Genomic DNA, 15,977 nt, shown 5'->3' on the forward strand with positions numbered 1-15,977 from the left:
TTAATCAAACAGCCACTTTGACTTTTGGTGCTGGGAATTGAAGATGGACATGGTACTATTATGTGGAGCTTATGTCTGATAGCGGAAACAGACCACAATCTAACAAAAAATTAGGAAACAAGATAATTTCAGAAAATGACTAATTCTGTGAAGAAATTTAAATAAGGTAATGATAATGATTATGTAAGTATTCTTGGCTAAGCTGGTTTGGGGAAGTACATTTGAATTTAGACCTAAAGCTCCAAACTTGTGAAGATTTTGGGTTCCAAGGGCAGATAACAGCAGTGTGCCCCAAGGGTGTTTCCCAGCAGGTCTGGGGTGACATTGGAGAGGGAGGCCAGAGCCAGATAACCCTGAGCCATGGTGAGGAGTTGGGATTTTATTTTAGGGCTAATGAAAAGCTCGTGGAGGATTCTGAGCAGGAGAACCTCCCTTGCCATCATGAGAGAATGAATTTTAGGGGAAAACATGAAAGGACATTGGGAAGTTGCTTCAATGGTCCAAGCAGAAGAAAGTCTTTTACACAACAGGGCCTTAGCCTGCTTCAGGCGTACTTTGAACTTTAAAGGGCTGCTTTCAGCCCTGAGAGTCCAGAGCCATGTTGAGCACCTCAGCTTCTCCCTCAATTCCTCAGAGACTGGCTGCAGGAGACCTGAGTTCCAGCTAGTTCTGAAGTTTCACCCACGGTCCAGGGATGCTAGCTGTCAGTCAGCCAGGAAGATTGAGTGTTGACCCTGGGACAGCTGTGTTCTCCCCTCTGTGGCCACAAGGAGGTGCTGCAAGGCCATCCCTATACAGTTGAAACCCAAGACAAATGTACAAAGCAATAGTCCCAATTCAGGGACATAAGTGAGAAGAGGATGCAGAGCAAAGGAGTAGTCTCCCACTCTCCTGGTCAGATGGATTTGGCTGAGTCGGTTTCCCAAATTCCATTTTAGGCATGGTTTCTTTCATTTATTTATCGATATTTGAGGCCTATCCGGCCTGTGCCAGGCCCTTTGCTATGCACTGAGGTTGGAGCAGTGACCAAGGGAGGCAGGTCATATCCTCAGAAAACTTGCAGTCTCACAGGGAGTCACTTGAGCTAGCAGGATGTTTTATGCCCTCCCTTCACTTCCTGTGTCCTTGCAGGGATGTCAGGGATGAGTGATGAGGGCTCCTTTGGCTCAGAGACTCTATCTAGAGACTCTCCAGCCCTGTCTTTGGGGTTCCTGGGCTTATGGTAAGCCTGAGCTCAATCTGTGCCCAGAATCTCCACTTGTCTCATTGGTACATTGGTGGAGTACAAGTGTTCTGCTGCCCCTCTGCATCCTGGAGATACAGGGCCGCTGCATGTGAGAAGATGCTGGATGAGCCACTCCCCCGTCTTCCTAAACATGTCAACCCAATCATCCCCTTATCCATCCTTCAGTTCATTATGAGGCCAAGGCATGTCCTGCACCCACCCCTTGCTCTTGTTCTTGCCCTCTCCCTGACCCTCTGGGACTCGTCTCCTTTCTTCGAACAGGCTCTTTACTCCCACTTTCTCATTTGAATAGCTCCCTCATTGCTATTTCAGACCAGCAAAACACCTATGGCTGCTTTAAGGGCAGTAAGCATGGTATTCATGTAGGTTGGGCAAAGATCATTTTTTACAGATGGGGAAGCTGAGACCCAATGAGATCAGCTAGCTACTTCTTGTCATGACTACCCATGTCTTATCTCTCTCAGCCTATTAGCCTCAGGAGGAAGGCAGATTATCTGGCCCTAAATCACTCTTAAATCCTCCCTGATCCAGGCCATCAGTATAGTAATAAAGAAGCCTTAGAGTAACAAGATTCATGTTTTATTTCCACAGAGAAATTCAAAAGTGGGAAGTTTCTCCTGAAGGATTGTCGGTGACATCAGGTCACAAATGGAATAGGTAGAGAAAGTGACTGGTTTATTCGAGGAGACTGGTGGTCAAGGAGATACCACAGGGAGTGGGAAGAGACAAGGGTCCCCAACCTAAAAAGAGCAGGTGTCAACACCCAGACCAGGCCTAGCACAGAGGGAGAGCTGGGGGAGGGGCGCAGTCAGGCTCTTCGAAGACTGAAATTTTTCAGGGCCTCAGGCATGACTGGGGATAGTTTTCTAGAAGAAAAGAAAAGAGCAAATGATAGCAACCAGGTATCTTTTCATCCAGTTTCTGCCCTCCCATAGGTCCTTTGTGTCTTACCTATTTCACCTGCCATCCCCTCACTTTTGCTGTTCCCTAAAACAGGTTGTATTGTTCTGCCAAATTAAGCTATTACCTCACCCCACTGGAACTCAATTCTTCTTCTTGCCTCTGACCCTTTGCACCTGAAAGGCTCACCTCTCTACAGTTCCCCCGCACAATTCCTCTCCTGGTCCCTCTCCTTAGCCTAGTGCGCCATTCTTCTCCTCCTACCTGTCCCTGCGTAGTCCCACTCCATCAGGCCTTCACTCGGCACTGAGGAGCTTTCAGAGTAGGTCATGTCTTATGAGTTTTTCTTTACACCCCCACACTGGGCTCCCCTCCTCAGTACCTTTAGAGCAGCCACCCAGAGCAAAGGCAAGAACACGATTCCAGTCCTGCCCCTGGGTGGCCGTGCCTCAGCTCCTGGATGAAGCCGAGCAGAGCTCACTCTAACACTCACCTACCAAAACTTCACCCACTGCAGCAGGCCAGGTTGCACCCGGGAAGCCTGCAGGACAGGGAGAATGTCTGAGTAGACATCACACTGTCCCCTGCACCTCTGGCCTCAGACCCCTTCTCTCACAAGCTGGATTTTCTTTGCCCCAGTACTTACCGAGGAAGAAACTGTGACTCCCCCCTGTAAAGAGAAGATCAGGGTAGGTGTTGTAGGGACTACAGTGACCTCTCTGGACTCTGCCATGTCCTTAGAGCTCAGAAAGAGCCCAGTGGAAGGGGCAGGCTCAAACCAAGTTATCTCAAAGGTCCTTTGGTCTGAATATGGACATTCAGTCATGAAATGTTTTTCACAGCAGAGCTTATCATCCTAAATACATTTTACCCAAGATGATACTGAATGTCATCCCTTAGCACACACTACCCACAGTGACTGAACGAGAATAGGTAGGTCTCCCTCTGTCTATGAGGTGGATGGAAGTTGGCCACAAATAAGTGGCAAAGTGGATACACACAGGTAGTATGAACTGCCTCTTCACCTCCTGTCAGCAGAGAGTTTCTGATCCCTCAGTGGAAGGCCTCTCCACGAGGGCAAGACTTTATTGTTCTGAGAAGTGGAGGGAATACCACCTGTTTTTGCTTCACCAGCCCAATTAGTATTTGGCACATTTATTTACTAAATTTATAAGATTGCTTTCTTTGCAACCGAATACAACAAAATTCTCAAATGTTTTTCCTTTTATTTCCTTTGTGGACTGGAGCATTTATTTCCCACCAACCAAGAGTTCTTAGGCTCTCCTCCTCCTCATGTACCCCCAGCACCCCCAAAGGTCAGCAGGTAAAGAGGCAGAGAACAGACACTACAAAGGAAGACTGTTTGTTCTGTTGCATTTCATGTGATTTTTCTGAGGAGCATGTATTTCTCTTTCAGAGAATAGTGGTTCCCAATTTTCTCCATGATGTAACTGCTGCTTTCTTGTAATCTTATCTGAGTGCGAGTGTGAAAAGCCTTGAACCTTCTAGCTAACCCACATAGAGGACCTTGGCAGCGAAAGCCTCCCTTCCTTCCTTCCATGCAGATACCCCAGTGGGAAAACAGGAGAGTTGCCAAGTCTTACCTTAGTGGAGATCTTGGCTGAGTACTGCCCACTAGAGGCAGTAGGATATGCCTGCTGATTATAATTGTTCTGTGGAAGAAAGCAGAAGTCAGTGGGTAGTGGGTGGGGACAGGGCAGCACAGAAGGGATGAAGCATTTTGCTCTGGAATAAACACCCTACCTCCCTGCCCTGGCTGGACATTTCTCAAAGCCCCTGCCTTCTCCCTTCCTGGTGTCATGTGTTTTCTAGAATCTCCTTCTACCCCCAGCCCACATCCTTGCTTCTTTATGAAACTAGCCCAAATGGCTCTGCCTCCTTCCTTCTCCCAATTCAAGTGTTACATGGGAGTGAGGGAAGGAGACCAAGGAAAGAAGTGAGGTCTAAATCAGGTGGTCACATGGCAGATATCTTACCTTAGAAGTTACAGCTGGTGTCTCTGGCCATCCTGAACCAGGCTGAGAAAATTACAAAGCAAAGGAGTGAAGGAGGAGAATTTCAGATTTTTTAAAAATTTATTTATTTTTAGAGAGAGGAGGAGGGAGGCAGAAAGAGAGAGAAACATCAATGTGTGGTTGCCTCTCACACACCCCCAACTGGGGACCTGGCCCACAACCCAGGCATGTGCCCTGACTGGGAATTGAACCGAGGACCCTTTGGTTGACAGGCCGGCACTCAATCCACTGAGCCACATCAGCCAGGGCAGAAGGAGTATTTCAGATTCCAGACTGAGGAACAAGATTGAGAAGGACCGAGAGCTTCTGAGATCACTGTGAGGGCAGAGACTTACCTGACCAGCACTGCCTGCCCTCTTCTGGAGTGATGATGATGCATTGGCACCCTGTAAGGAAGACGGACCTACAGTTAAGAGTGTCTCCATGGTCCTTCAGGCCTTGCCAGACTTTTGAGACTCCAACATCCTGCTGCCTAAGCTCTGCCCTCCATTCAGAGCACCAGCATTCCACCCGCTCCATCCCACCCTTCTCAGGGGTCCATGACAAGTGCTGCCTACAGACAAGACAGTGAGCCTGGAAGAAACTCATGGCCCAGATAGTTATAGGCAGATTTCTACACTCAGTGTTAGAGAACTGAGTTTAGCAACACCATCCCCATCCAGGCACCTGGAACATTGGCATGCTGACCTGAGACCAAGCTAGAATGGCAAATGTGGGGTTCCCACACAGGCCCCTCAGCCCAAGCCCACCTTTTGCTGATACCGAACCCTGCCTCCTTCATAGATACTTTTATCCCTGTTCACAAATGCTGTTCCCACAAAGGCAAAATGAAGTGTATAATGTTAGCTCAGGGTCAAAGAGAAAGAAAAGGGAGAAATACAAGGAAGCAGATGAAGGTACTTAAGACATACCATAGATGCACTTGCCACCTCCCCTCTCCCAACTGTGGCAAGAGGAAATGCCTAAGCAGTGGGAGAGAAGTTGGTTTCTTCCATCATCACTTCTCTACTAGGAACACCATCACCACCACCTCTCACACACTCAGGGTTAGGATGTTCTTCTTAACTCTCACTTAACTCTACCTTTTTCTCACCTGACACTAAATGTTAACCCTACTCTGAGCCCTAACACTGAGATCATAAACTGGTTGACCACAGGCCTCCAGACATTTTTTACTTGGTTTGCATTTTTTTAATTAATTTAGTTGTGAGCAATTAAAAATCAGCTTTCTAACCTTTCTTGAAGTATCAGGTGACCTGGCGACACTGGTATATGACAACACTCAGCCGGAAGACCTTGGCACCCTTCTTTGCATGGCCTCACCCATCCAGCCTCAAATGCCTGGCCCATGTGGATGAGTGAGTGGGCAATCCTTGCTTCAGTGCCTAAGGGAACTGATTCCCAGAGGCCACTGGCCATACAGAATCCAGGAGTAGCTTTCTGAAAGACCCAGAGGTCCTGCCCATCCTTCCCAGAACCCAGATATTCAGACCCTATGCACCTGACTACATTTCACAATGACCTGACCCCCTCCCCTCATACCTACTATATCCCTTCAGCTTTCCTCCTTAGTTACCCCCATTCCAGTTCTGAAGTCCTTCCCTCTTCCTTACCTCATGATCTGCCACTGCCTGCTCACCCTGCAATAACCACCCAGCTATGGTTCCCTCCAAGCCAGGCCATGCCCAGCAGGAGCAGCAGCAGAGCAGAGACAGTAGCCAGCTCCATGTTCCTGGGCCTGTCAGGGCTCCAACCCTCGGCCTGGGCTTTTTTCCTAGGAGGACCTGCCACCCTGCTCCTTCTTCAGTGACTCACAGCTTCTGTCTCTCACCCCACCCCTATTCAGCATCGCACAAGTGGAAAGAAGGGAGACACCCTCCCTCAGCAGAGAGGATGAGGAACTGGGACAGAATCTGAAAGTCATTGCCAAGAACCCAAAACCCCACCTCCCCAGAGCTGAGCTTCCTGACCCCAGAACAAGAGGTTCTGCTATCCTTACCTCAATAATTGCTTTCCAGTTCAAGAAAGGAGTGTTGTGTTTGAAATCCTGGAGGAAGAAGGAGAGATAAGTGGGCCAGAGGGAGACAGAATTCAGAGGCTGGAGTGCAACAGCTCATTGGGTAAGTTTCAATACCACATATAAGAATGGGTTTAGGACCCCGGGTGTGGTTGGGCTTAGGTGAAGATAAGCTTATTAAGTAAGGGTGTTAGAATTTCTGGTGGTATTAGTGATAAAATTTGAGTGAGATTACCCATCTCGAAAATAAAAAGAGGGGTAACTTTGTGAAAGGTAGGCTGGAGAGGGACAGGATGACCAGGATCCCGGTTCTTCAAAAAGTGAGAGTTTTCCTACCTCCCAGAGTCGACTGAAGTAGAGGAGGGCTCGGGTGCTGGGAGATGGGGCTTGGCCCTGTGGATGAAAAGTGGGGAGAGAGTTAGCAGGGAGCCCAACCCCCTGATCACCTGAGCCCCTACTCCCACTCCCACCATTTTTCAGTTTTAGGGGGAAGGTGGGTGTTTTTATGGAACAGAAAACTATTTTTGCAAGCAGAAAAGAGAGAAGCTAGATCTATGGAGCCATTAACCATCCTTCCTGCCGTTAGAACATACACAGTGTTCTTCTCTATCCTGTTTCCCCCTACACTGACTGAACATTCCTACAGCAAAACCTCAAGACCAAGACCTGCACTCAGAGCTGCCTGCCTTTTCACCTGCTGTGCCACCTGTAGCCCATTTCCCAAAGCTGTGGGGCCAAAGTCACCCCTTCCAAGCCCCCTTGGGATAACAGTGGAGATGTAAGGAAGGAGCAGAGGCAAGGAGTATGGGACATCCTAAGGTTTATTTCAAGGGCAAAGGTTGAGATTAGTGGTGAGATACTGTTGTTTTAAGAAGAGATCGGGGGCTTCCATCCATCTAGTAGCTCCTTGTCCAGAGGACACAGGATGCGAAAGTTCCTCTTATTCTGGGCAAAGAAATAGGTTCTAAGAGGGAGCTCAAGGAATAGGGCTTCAGGGAGTAATAGACGAAGTCAAGGCTAGATTAGAACCTTGCTCCAGAAATCTTCAGGTTCCTTTTTGCCCATGGCTATCATCCAGTCAAATCCAGATATTCCAGCTAGGGCCTGAAAACCCCCATACCTTGCCAGGAATGTTATGCATAGTCCCCCTGTCTTCACTCTTCACTCGAGAGGAAGTTCTTAGCCCCTCACCCCTGACTGTGAAGGAGATGGGGCTCACCGTTCTTTTCTTTGCCCAATTCTGTCCTGCCTCTCTTCTGAGTCCTGCTTCTCCAGGAAGCTACCCCAACTGAATCCTGCCTATCTGTAAGCACACACTTTACTGCACCCCCACCCACTCAGATGTGTAAAAACACTTTGCTGTCTGTCCTGGCCCCCAGGCAAGTATCTGTATGTGTCCTCGTTCTCCCATTAGACCAGAAATCCCCCACGCTCAGGGGCCCGGCCTCCGCAGATTCACAGTAAGGAACCTTGCCCCACCTGAGGCTAGTCTCTCTAAAACAGAAACAGTCTATCTTGTTCATTTAGTTCATGCAAACCAGAACTGCGCTGCATCTGGAAACAATTGTATGTACTATTTTCTACTCCTCCTTATCCCCAAAAGGCAAACTTTGCCCTTCCTGAAGTTGGGGATGCCTCTTTGCCTCCTCCTATCACCACCATCTTTCCCCCACAACTTTTGGAGAGCAGGATCCTAGTCTCCACTTTTTTAAGTTAAGAGTTAGAGGGAAATACAACTGCACACAGGGGGCCAGTCAGGTGGCTAGAATGACTGTGATAGGCAGGGGGAGTCTGACCACTGGAGAGTAAGCTCCATGGCAAGAAGCAGCTGCTACTCACTTTACTCTAGCGAGTGGAAAGGGGCCCCATGTTGCCAAATTTTTCAAGAGAAGTCAGAAATCCAAGTCATTTTGTGAAGTCTATCAATTTTTAAACTTTGGCAACTAACACATTGTTTTGTTTTGTTTTTTTAATGGATCAAACAAAACACTTCATTGGGCTGTCAATCACAGCTTCTGCCTTTGGTATTTCTTTGGGTTGTTTGTCTGCCCTCATCCTCTCTCTCCTTCCAGTCCACTCCCTCTACTATTCTGGTGTTAAGTCACCCTGGCCAGGTGGGCAACAAAGAAGAAGAAAAGAGTCCTAGCCCCCAAGTATCCCCTGAGATTATATATGTACAGGGCACCCATCAGGCATTCAGCAGATATTCACTTCCTCCCTCCTCCTCTCTCCGTGCCAGTCCTCATGTGGCCTTTTAGCTCCACCTGACTATTCAGTCCACCCCCTAACCCCCAGCCTCTGCTGTTTCTCTGGTTCCTTGAGGATTACACCTACTTATTATTCTGTTAACCTCCAGGTCTCAAAGGGGAAATTGTGGTTCAGATCTGTTCAGGTCTGCATGTTAAGATATGAAGGAGGCTCATTTATTTCTCATCACCAACTCCCAGCTGTTTGCAAATTCTCTCAATATTTTTTAGATCCTTCCACCTTATTGTCTTTTGTCTTTTTTTTTTTTTTTAAGCACCGGCCAAAATGCTCTTCATGTTCATCATCATTATTTCCTTGGCTCACCAAGCAGAGGTTTAGCTTTCTTCTCTATATTCCTCTTCCATAAAGATTGAATGCTGTGGCCTTCCAGCCCTTACCTGGTTTATTGCATCCCAGTTAATGAAACCCAGCTTGGATTTAAAGTTCTGCAGGGGGAAAAAAAAATTAGACTGGCCAAATTGGACCATAATGTAATTGGCTCAGGACCTCAGGATGTCTCAGGATGGTCAAGGGCCACCACTGACAGTTGTTATAGAAAGATGATTCCATCCTGTGGAGACAACAGGCAGGATTTTGGTTTTCCAAAAAAGAATGAGCAGAGCAGTCTTGCTGAACTCACCTTCCAGAAAGTGTCGAAGTCGAAGAGCCCAGGAGACGTCTGAGAGTTCTAAGGAACCAACAACATGAGATGAGAGTAAGAGCCCACTTTGTGAGCAAGAGGCAGGGGCAGGAGCTATGGGTGTCTGGAGAGTCCTGGCCCAAGGTGGAGTGATGACTCCACTCACCAAGTTATTGATTCCACTGACAGCTTCACCTCCCCCACTGGACCCTTGTCCCTGGATGGAGAAAAGGGGGACTTATGTTCAAGGCTTATGCACTTGGTCATGCAAACAGCCCATCAGCTTGCTCCTGGACTGCCCATCTTTGCCTTTGCTCAAGTACCGTGTACCCTCTGTAAAGCCACCTCCCTTCTTCTTTACCCAGCACCTAAGAACCTCACCTCCAGAAAGTGTCAATGGAATGACTCATTATTTGCTTCCTAGAATAAGCCTACCTGCTCCCCAATGTATAGTCCCACTATTGGCCAAGCCCTGTGCCTTAGCCTGCCATGTTCCTTTGTGGAATGTCTCCATTTTTCAGGTGAGGAACCTGAAACTTAGAGCTGTCCAGCAGCTTGCCTCAGAATCTGTCTCCATGTCGAACTTCAGTGTCTGGACCCTGAGCCCCCTTGGTGGGACTACGAGGCAGAAAACTCTGCAGTAACTGTGGGGGTGAGAAAGTTAGGCTTCACTGGCCCCATTTTACCCAAGAGGAAGGCCAGGCTTGCAGAGGTCAGCCGACATGCCTGAAGATGTACAGATGGCAAGTGACCCAGTTGGCATTTGAACTCCCATTTCTAACTCAAAGTTCACTGCCTTTCTACTTCTCAACACTGCCTTCTTCAGTATGATTTTTAAAACATCCCCTTGGCCATTCTTCTGTTATTTTTGTCTGCTTTTTCCCTCATAGAGGTAATACAGCTATGGCTGCAGTTGGAAGGAGAGAGAGAATGGAAGAGTCAAGGAAGGTCATGGGACACTCAGACCCCTGTTTGGTCTCCTGGTAGCATTTGACACAGATTCAGAGAAGCTGGCAAGAAGAAACTAATATTTGTGTTCCTTTTTCCAGGCCCTTTGCCTTCTATCCCCACACTCTACCATCCCTTCTCCTAAAGCCGTTCCTGCTCACCTGATAATTGCCTTGGAAGCCCCCATGGAGGTGGCTACTCTCTTTGTTTATTTCCTGAGGAGACAAAAAATGGAGAAGAGTTGGTGGGGAAGCAGACAGGATGCAGGGTGAGATGTAGGCAAAGGATTCCTGAATCAGGGGACTGAGGCAGAAGCATGACTGAGGACTTCCCAAAACCCTGAGAGAGGTTCTTCTCTCTGAGTAACTCCATCTTTCCTGGCGAATTTTGTTTCACCCCCTTGTGGATCAGGTTATTGCTCACTTACAATGCTCATTAGTACACCAACCACCTTTGTTTCTATTCATGTCTACAAACTGTCCAAAATTCAATAGGAAGGGTCTTTGCCACCAAAGAAATCTCCCCTGGTATTGAAGCAGAAACCAGCAAGGCTATTGTACTGAATTGATTCAAACTACAGGACCAGTCTGGGCTGATATTTTGCATTGGTCAGAAAGGTGATCCTAGCTGGAGAGTCAGGGGGAGCAGAGGTGGCACAGAAGTAGACTGCCTAGTCTCCTCCTATGTAGAGGTCAGCTCCTCTGGAGTCCTGCTTTCACTGTTTGTGTGAATCCTCACCCCACCCCCTGTCAGCACCTGTTCATTCCCAGAGCTAAAATCTGGACCAGGCCAGGATGTGGGACTATCTGCTCTGTTAGTGTTGCTGCTAGAGAGTTGACCTCGACCCCCACTCACTGCTGCTACAGTCCCTACTCAAGACACATTGTCTCCTTACCCTGATGTCACCAGATCCTCTGGGGCCTCCCTGTCCTCTGAAGCCCTGAGGGACAAGACAGTGAAACACAGATTGTTGTTTTAGATCCTAGGCCCATCCCTGTAAATTTATGTATGATTTAATATGATTCCTCTTAAAATGTTAATGGAATTCTCTTTTGGAACTTGTCAAAATCATCTTGAAGTTCATTTGGAAGAATAAATGTCTACGAATAGGTAAGAAAACACTGGAAAAGATAAGCAGTAAGGGAGGACTTCTACTGGCAGATATTAATATATTATAAAGTACCATAAATAAAACAGTGTGGTTCCTGTACCAGAACAGATAATCAACTTAACAAAATAGAACTCCCGAGAAGCTCGGAAACTCCCAGAAGTTCTCCCCAAATATTAAGGTATTTATAAGTGATATTTTAAATCAGTAGTGAAAATGATTCAATACACAGGGTTGAAAATACCAGTTAAGTTTTTTGGGGGAAAACTTATGTATACCTTACCAGTTTCCTTCTTTCTGTTTTTATCTGGTTTTCCCCTCATGAAGGAGCATACAGATCCAAAGTGTAGGGTCTGCCTAGTTGGATCAAAGAGTGGGACTAGACAGTATGCAGCAAAGTAAAGCCCAGGTGGATTAAAGAGTTAAATTTAACAATGAAATCACAGAAGTATTGGTAGTGCTAGAAGAAAATAAAGACCTTTGTTTTCAAGAGCAGAAGCCATAGAAAGAGAGATTTTGGTATGTAAAAAAACTAAAAATAGAGTTACAAACCATGAAAAGTTTTCTTAAAACCTGTCTACCCATAAAAGGTGAGTATCCCCAACATTTTAGGAGCTCTTCAGAGAGCCTTGTGGACATAGCACCATAGGGTCATGGTCTTCACCCTGTAGGGGACACTCACACCAGGGCACAGAGCAGCAACTGCAGCAGCCTCACCCAGACCTTGATAGAAACCAGAATCTCAGCCCCACCCCTAGAGCTGCTGAATCAGAAGCATTTGCATAAGACCTCTAGGTGCTTCGTGAGGACATTAGCATAACACTTCCTCTGTCAATGTTGCAGGTACTGACAGAAAGCCAACATTTCCAGAATAACCAGGATAGGAATGTATGATTTCAAAATTATGTCAAAGGGGTCACTGAATTCTGTTCACTGGCCAGGTATAGGACATTTAAAACAATTATGTTTATAAAAGGACTGGTTTTTATACAATTTTTCACAGCCCCAACTGTGGTATAAAGTGAAATATTCACTTGGTTTCTGTCCCGATATTGTAAATTCCCCGCAGATGGGGCTGGGATAGAGGTTAGTGTAGGAATGGGGCTGAGCGGAGTTGAGTTAGAAGTGGACAGCTGCCATGAGGAACTGTAGGAACCACAAGTTTGGCTCTCACCTGACCCCCAGACCCTCCGGACACTCGGACTTCATTCCCTGGGTTGTCACACTGTGAGAGAGAGAAAGAGAAGACTTGCTCTCAGTTTCTACCCAGACACCAATTCCAGCTTTCAAATGGCAGCTTTTTAACCCCAAGGCTAATCCACATCAGTCCCACCTTAGCAGCAGTCCACCCCCATTCTCGGCCCCAGGTGTCGCTGTACCATCATTTAAGGGGCTGCTTATTTTCCTTCCCACAGTTTGAGGGAGATCTGTGGGGGTATAAATCCTAGACACTCACGCCAGGATTATTTCCACTTCCTCCGCTGCTCCCTGAGGAAGAGCTGGTATTGTGTTCCTACAAGAAAAAGCAAGAGTCTATCTGGTGTCTTAAAATTACTTAGAAGGAACCAGAGTTCCAGCTATGGTGTGTGTGTGTGTATGTGTGTGTGTGTGTGTGTGTTAACCCCCTCTCCCCAACCTCCATACCTTCCCATCTTTAGCCAGTCATTCACTAAGGGAAGTTATTGGGAGCACAGAGAAGGCCAGGTGCGGCCAAGTGTATTCAGAAATGTGAGGTACTTGAGGATCTGAGCTGTTGTTCCCCACTTTTCACCACATGCCAGGGGTGAAAAGGCCTCTGGAGACTGATTTCATAGAAGTCATGACCCTGACACCTTGAGGACAGGCTGGGGCTCGTTTTGCCCTGCCCCTATCTCTCCTCTCCCCTCACCCTCTCCTGGACCTAGAAAGGGGAAAGGGCCACCAGAAGAAAGTCTGATCAAAATTCCTAGAATTTTCTAAGGGTCGCTCTTAGAAGGGGTAAAAGCAGGTAGCACAAAGAGCAGTAAATTAAAGCGGCTTATGTTACCAGGCTTGCTCTGGTTGCTTCCCTCCTCTTGCCTGATGTCTTCTCAGACCCCCAAGGAAGCCAGCAGTGATCTTTCTCTGAAGGTCCCCTCTTGGAGCTCCCCTCTGATTCAACTGCCAGGTTGTGGTCCCTTCCTGGCCCTTTCATCTGCTGTGGGGGGCTCCATGTGTGCACTGTGTTTATTAGTTCATCTATAACACAGCTCTGTAAATGTCCTTAAGTCTCTGCATGTGCAGGCTTGCCCCCACTTTTCCAGGAACTTCCCTAACAAGTGTTATGTTTTTTGGTGCCCACCTCTCTTCTTCTGTCACTCCCAGCTGTAGTCAGATTTGCCAAGTTGCCACTACTGCAGGAACAGAGTGACAAGATAGACAATCTGCACCATGATGGAGCAGAGATAAGGGACAGAGTGAGCAGAAGTAGGGAAGGCACCTCTTCTGGAAAGATTGGAGTGTATATCTAAGGAACCCTGTGTGGTGGGGCTGGGAGGGTGGGGAACAGAAGCTGGTGGAGCCACAGAATGACAGCTGCCAGTGAAGCTACCCACGCCACCCACGCCAGGTTTGGCAGCGTTCAGGAAGACCTTGGAGTGCATCTCCTCAGCAGGGACCGTCAGGGGCCTTCAACAAAGGAGCAGAACTCACCCAGTTGCCCCCAGAACTGCCACCACTGCTGCCACCACTACTGCCACCACTGTTGCCGCTGCCACCACCACTGTTGCTGCTTCCGCCGCGGCTGCTGCCACTGCTGTCGCTGCCGCTGCCGCTGCCACTGCCACCGTTGCTGTCACTGCTGCCACCGTTGTCGCCACTGCTGCTACCGCTGCCGCCGCCACTGCCACCGCTGCTGCCACCACCGCTGCTGCTTCCCTGAGGAGCAGGAAGGGACAAGAGCGAGGACTAAAAATGAGAGCATTAACATTGCTTTCCTCCATTCCCTTCCTCTCTCGCTCAGGCATACTCCCTGCCCAGTCTGAGGGGAGCAGGGTTTCTGTTTTCTCCCTGTGCCAGATGCCTCAGGTTGTCCATCCTCTTACCAAAGAATTGCTAGAGCTTCCACCTGAACCAGAGGGCGGGGCGTTGGTGCACTGCAGAGGAAAGGGGGCAGGTGAGTTCTGAGACTTCAGTTAGAACCACTGCCACAGGCCAGGTGCTCCTTCTTAGAGCTTGGCTTTCTTTCTCAACCCTATCTCCCCCATCTCCATCTCATTTCCATCCCTCTCTCCCTTGTCTCCTGCCCACGGCCATCTCTTCCCTGGCCAATCTCCCTGTTAACTCAAGCCCTGCCTTCCCCATCTTTCTTTCCATTTTGTCTCTCCCACTTTCTGTCACACACACCAGACACCCTCTTCTTGCCCAGATTCTTCCTCTTACCTCCATATTTGGGTTTCTGTTGCCCCTCACTGAGCCATAACCAGGTTGGGCCACAGCTCCCTGCAGAGAGGATGAGACTGAGTGTGGGATCCAAAGGATGAGGTGGGCATGGAGAGTGTGGGCTTGAGGGAGGAAGGTCGCAGTATCAGGGCTGGGGTGCTTACTTTACCTGAGCATTGGCCCCCAAGTCATATGACCCTCCATTGCCTCCCTGGCCCCAGGAGCTTCCCTGAGAGTTGGTTCCAAAGCTGCTATCTGAGCCTCCAGAGTGTCCGTGGCCCCAGGGAGTCCCTGGACCTTCAGGATTGCCCTGGCTGTGGGATCCAAGGTCACCTTGAGAACCAAAGATGCCATGGCCTCCGGATGGAGGCTGACTATTGGTTCCCTGCAAGGACAACATGCGTGCATTTAGTGTATGTGACCTTCTCACTCTGTGACGGGGGGTGGGGGTGGGGGCAAGCAGAGCAACTGAGAGAGGAGCCAGAGCAGGCTATAGGGAGAGGCAAGTAAAAACCCCAAAGTGGCAGAGGAAACATGCATAATATGGGAGGAAACTGCCCCTGACAGTCACAAATAAGAGACCCCTTCATCCTTTCAACTGATCCCCCAAATTCTCAACCCAGCTTCCTACAGCCTCCCATTCCCACACCCAGCTTCCTACAGCCACTCACCCGGGCACCATTGTTGCTGGGCATCCCCTGCCAGGAGCTGTGGGCAGCATCTGTCCCGTGTCGAAAAATACTCTCAGCCTCTCTGCCAGCCTCACTGCCAGTGTTTCCAAGAGCATGGGCTGCTGCCTCAACACCCTGGCGGATGGCCTCCCCAACTCTGTGGCCTAAGGCATCACTTATCCCTGGGCCCATGGCGTCCCTGATTCCAGAGCTGGCTGCCTCTCCAACCCCTTGCCCAATGGTCTCCCCAATTCTTCCGCTAATGGCATCTCCCACCCCATATCCAAAGGCCTCTCCAGCACCTGTTCCAGCACTTGCCCCTCCACTTAGCAATGGTCCAGCCTCCCCACTGCCCAGGTACAAGGCCAGCAGGAGGCAGGCCAGGAACCCCTGTAATTTCATCTCTGCCTCACTCCTCTCTCCTGAGTGTCTTCTTCCCACCCAAGTATCCTTCTATTGGCCCTTTCTCTTCCTCTGTGTATGCGTGCCCTCCTCCTTCTTCCTTATGACTTCTTGTTTTCCCTTCCTCTAGGTCTGCAGCCTTCTCTCTCCTTTCCCAGACTCCCCTGCCTTCCCAGAGTCCTCCTCCCTGCCACTACTCCTTATAATGTAGCTTGGGTGAAGGTGACAGGGCTGGGAAGCCCAGAGTCCCTCCCCCTAGTGACTCAGGGCAAGCCACCGATAAGGTAATGAGCTGTAATTGTGAGTCTCAGAGTCTATGTTGAAACAGAGAGAGAGCCTGTGCTTCAGGGAGGGATAGAGAAA

The 15,977-nt window shown here is 48.7% G+C and overlaps 1 protein-coding gene across 7 annotated transcripts; it reads right to left on the reverse strand.

Moving 5' to 3' along the window:
* Window positions 1-1,809: 1,809 nt before the first annotated feature.
* On the reverse strand, window positions 1,810-15,815 carry DMKN (dermokine). 7 transcript variants are annotated; one of them, XM_090260998.1, is made up of 20 exons: window positions 15,213-15,815; window positions 14,711-14,926; window positions 14,542-14,601; window positions 14,205-14,255; window positions 13,813-14,037; window positions 12,599-12,655; window positions 12,317-12,367; window positions 10,930-10,974; window positions 10,196-10,249; window positions 9,253-9,303; window positions 9,087-9,134; window positions 8,845-8,892; window positions 6,536-6,592; window positions 6,182-6,229; window positions 4,518-4,568; window positions 4,144-4,185; window positions 3,751-3,819; window positions 2,793-2,816; window positions 2,644-2,687; window positions 1,810-2,112 (listed from the first exon to the last, which is right to left on the reverse strand). In XM_090260998.1, coding segments are annotated over exons 1-20 (1,644 nt in total). In that variant the 5' UTR covers window positions 15,615-15,815; the 3' UTR covers window positions 1,810-2,111. The 7 variants fall into 7 exon arrangements, with proteins under 7 accessions (XP_090117124.1, XP_090117123.1, XP_090117127.1 ...); XM_090260997.1 differs by having other exon boundaries at window positions 2,640-2,687; XM_090261001.1 differs by lacking the exon at window positions 14,205-14,255 and having other exon boundaries at window positions 2,640-2,687.
* Between the last annotated feature and the right edge of the window lie 162 nt (window positions 15,816-15,977).

Source organism: Furipterus horrens, unplaced genomic scaffold (genome assembly GCF_987537825.1).
Source record: "Furipterus horrens unplaced genomic scaffold, mFurHor1.1.pri manual_scaffold_13, whole genome shotgun sequence".
Lineage (NCBI taxonomy): Eukaryota > Metazoa > Chordata > Mammalia > Chiroptera > Furipteridae > Furipterus > Furipterus horrens.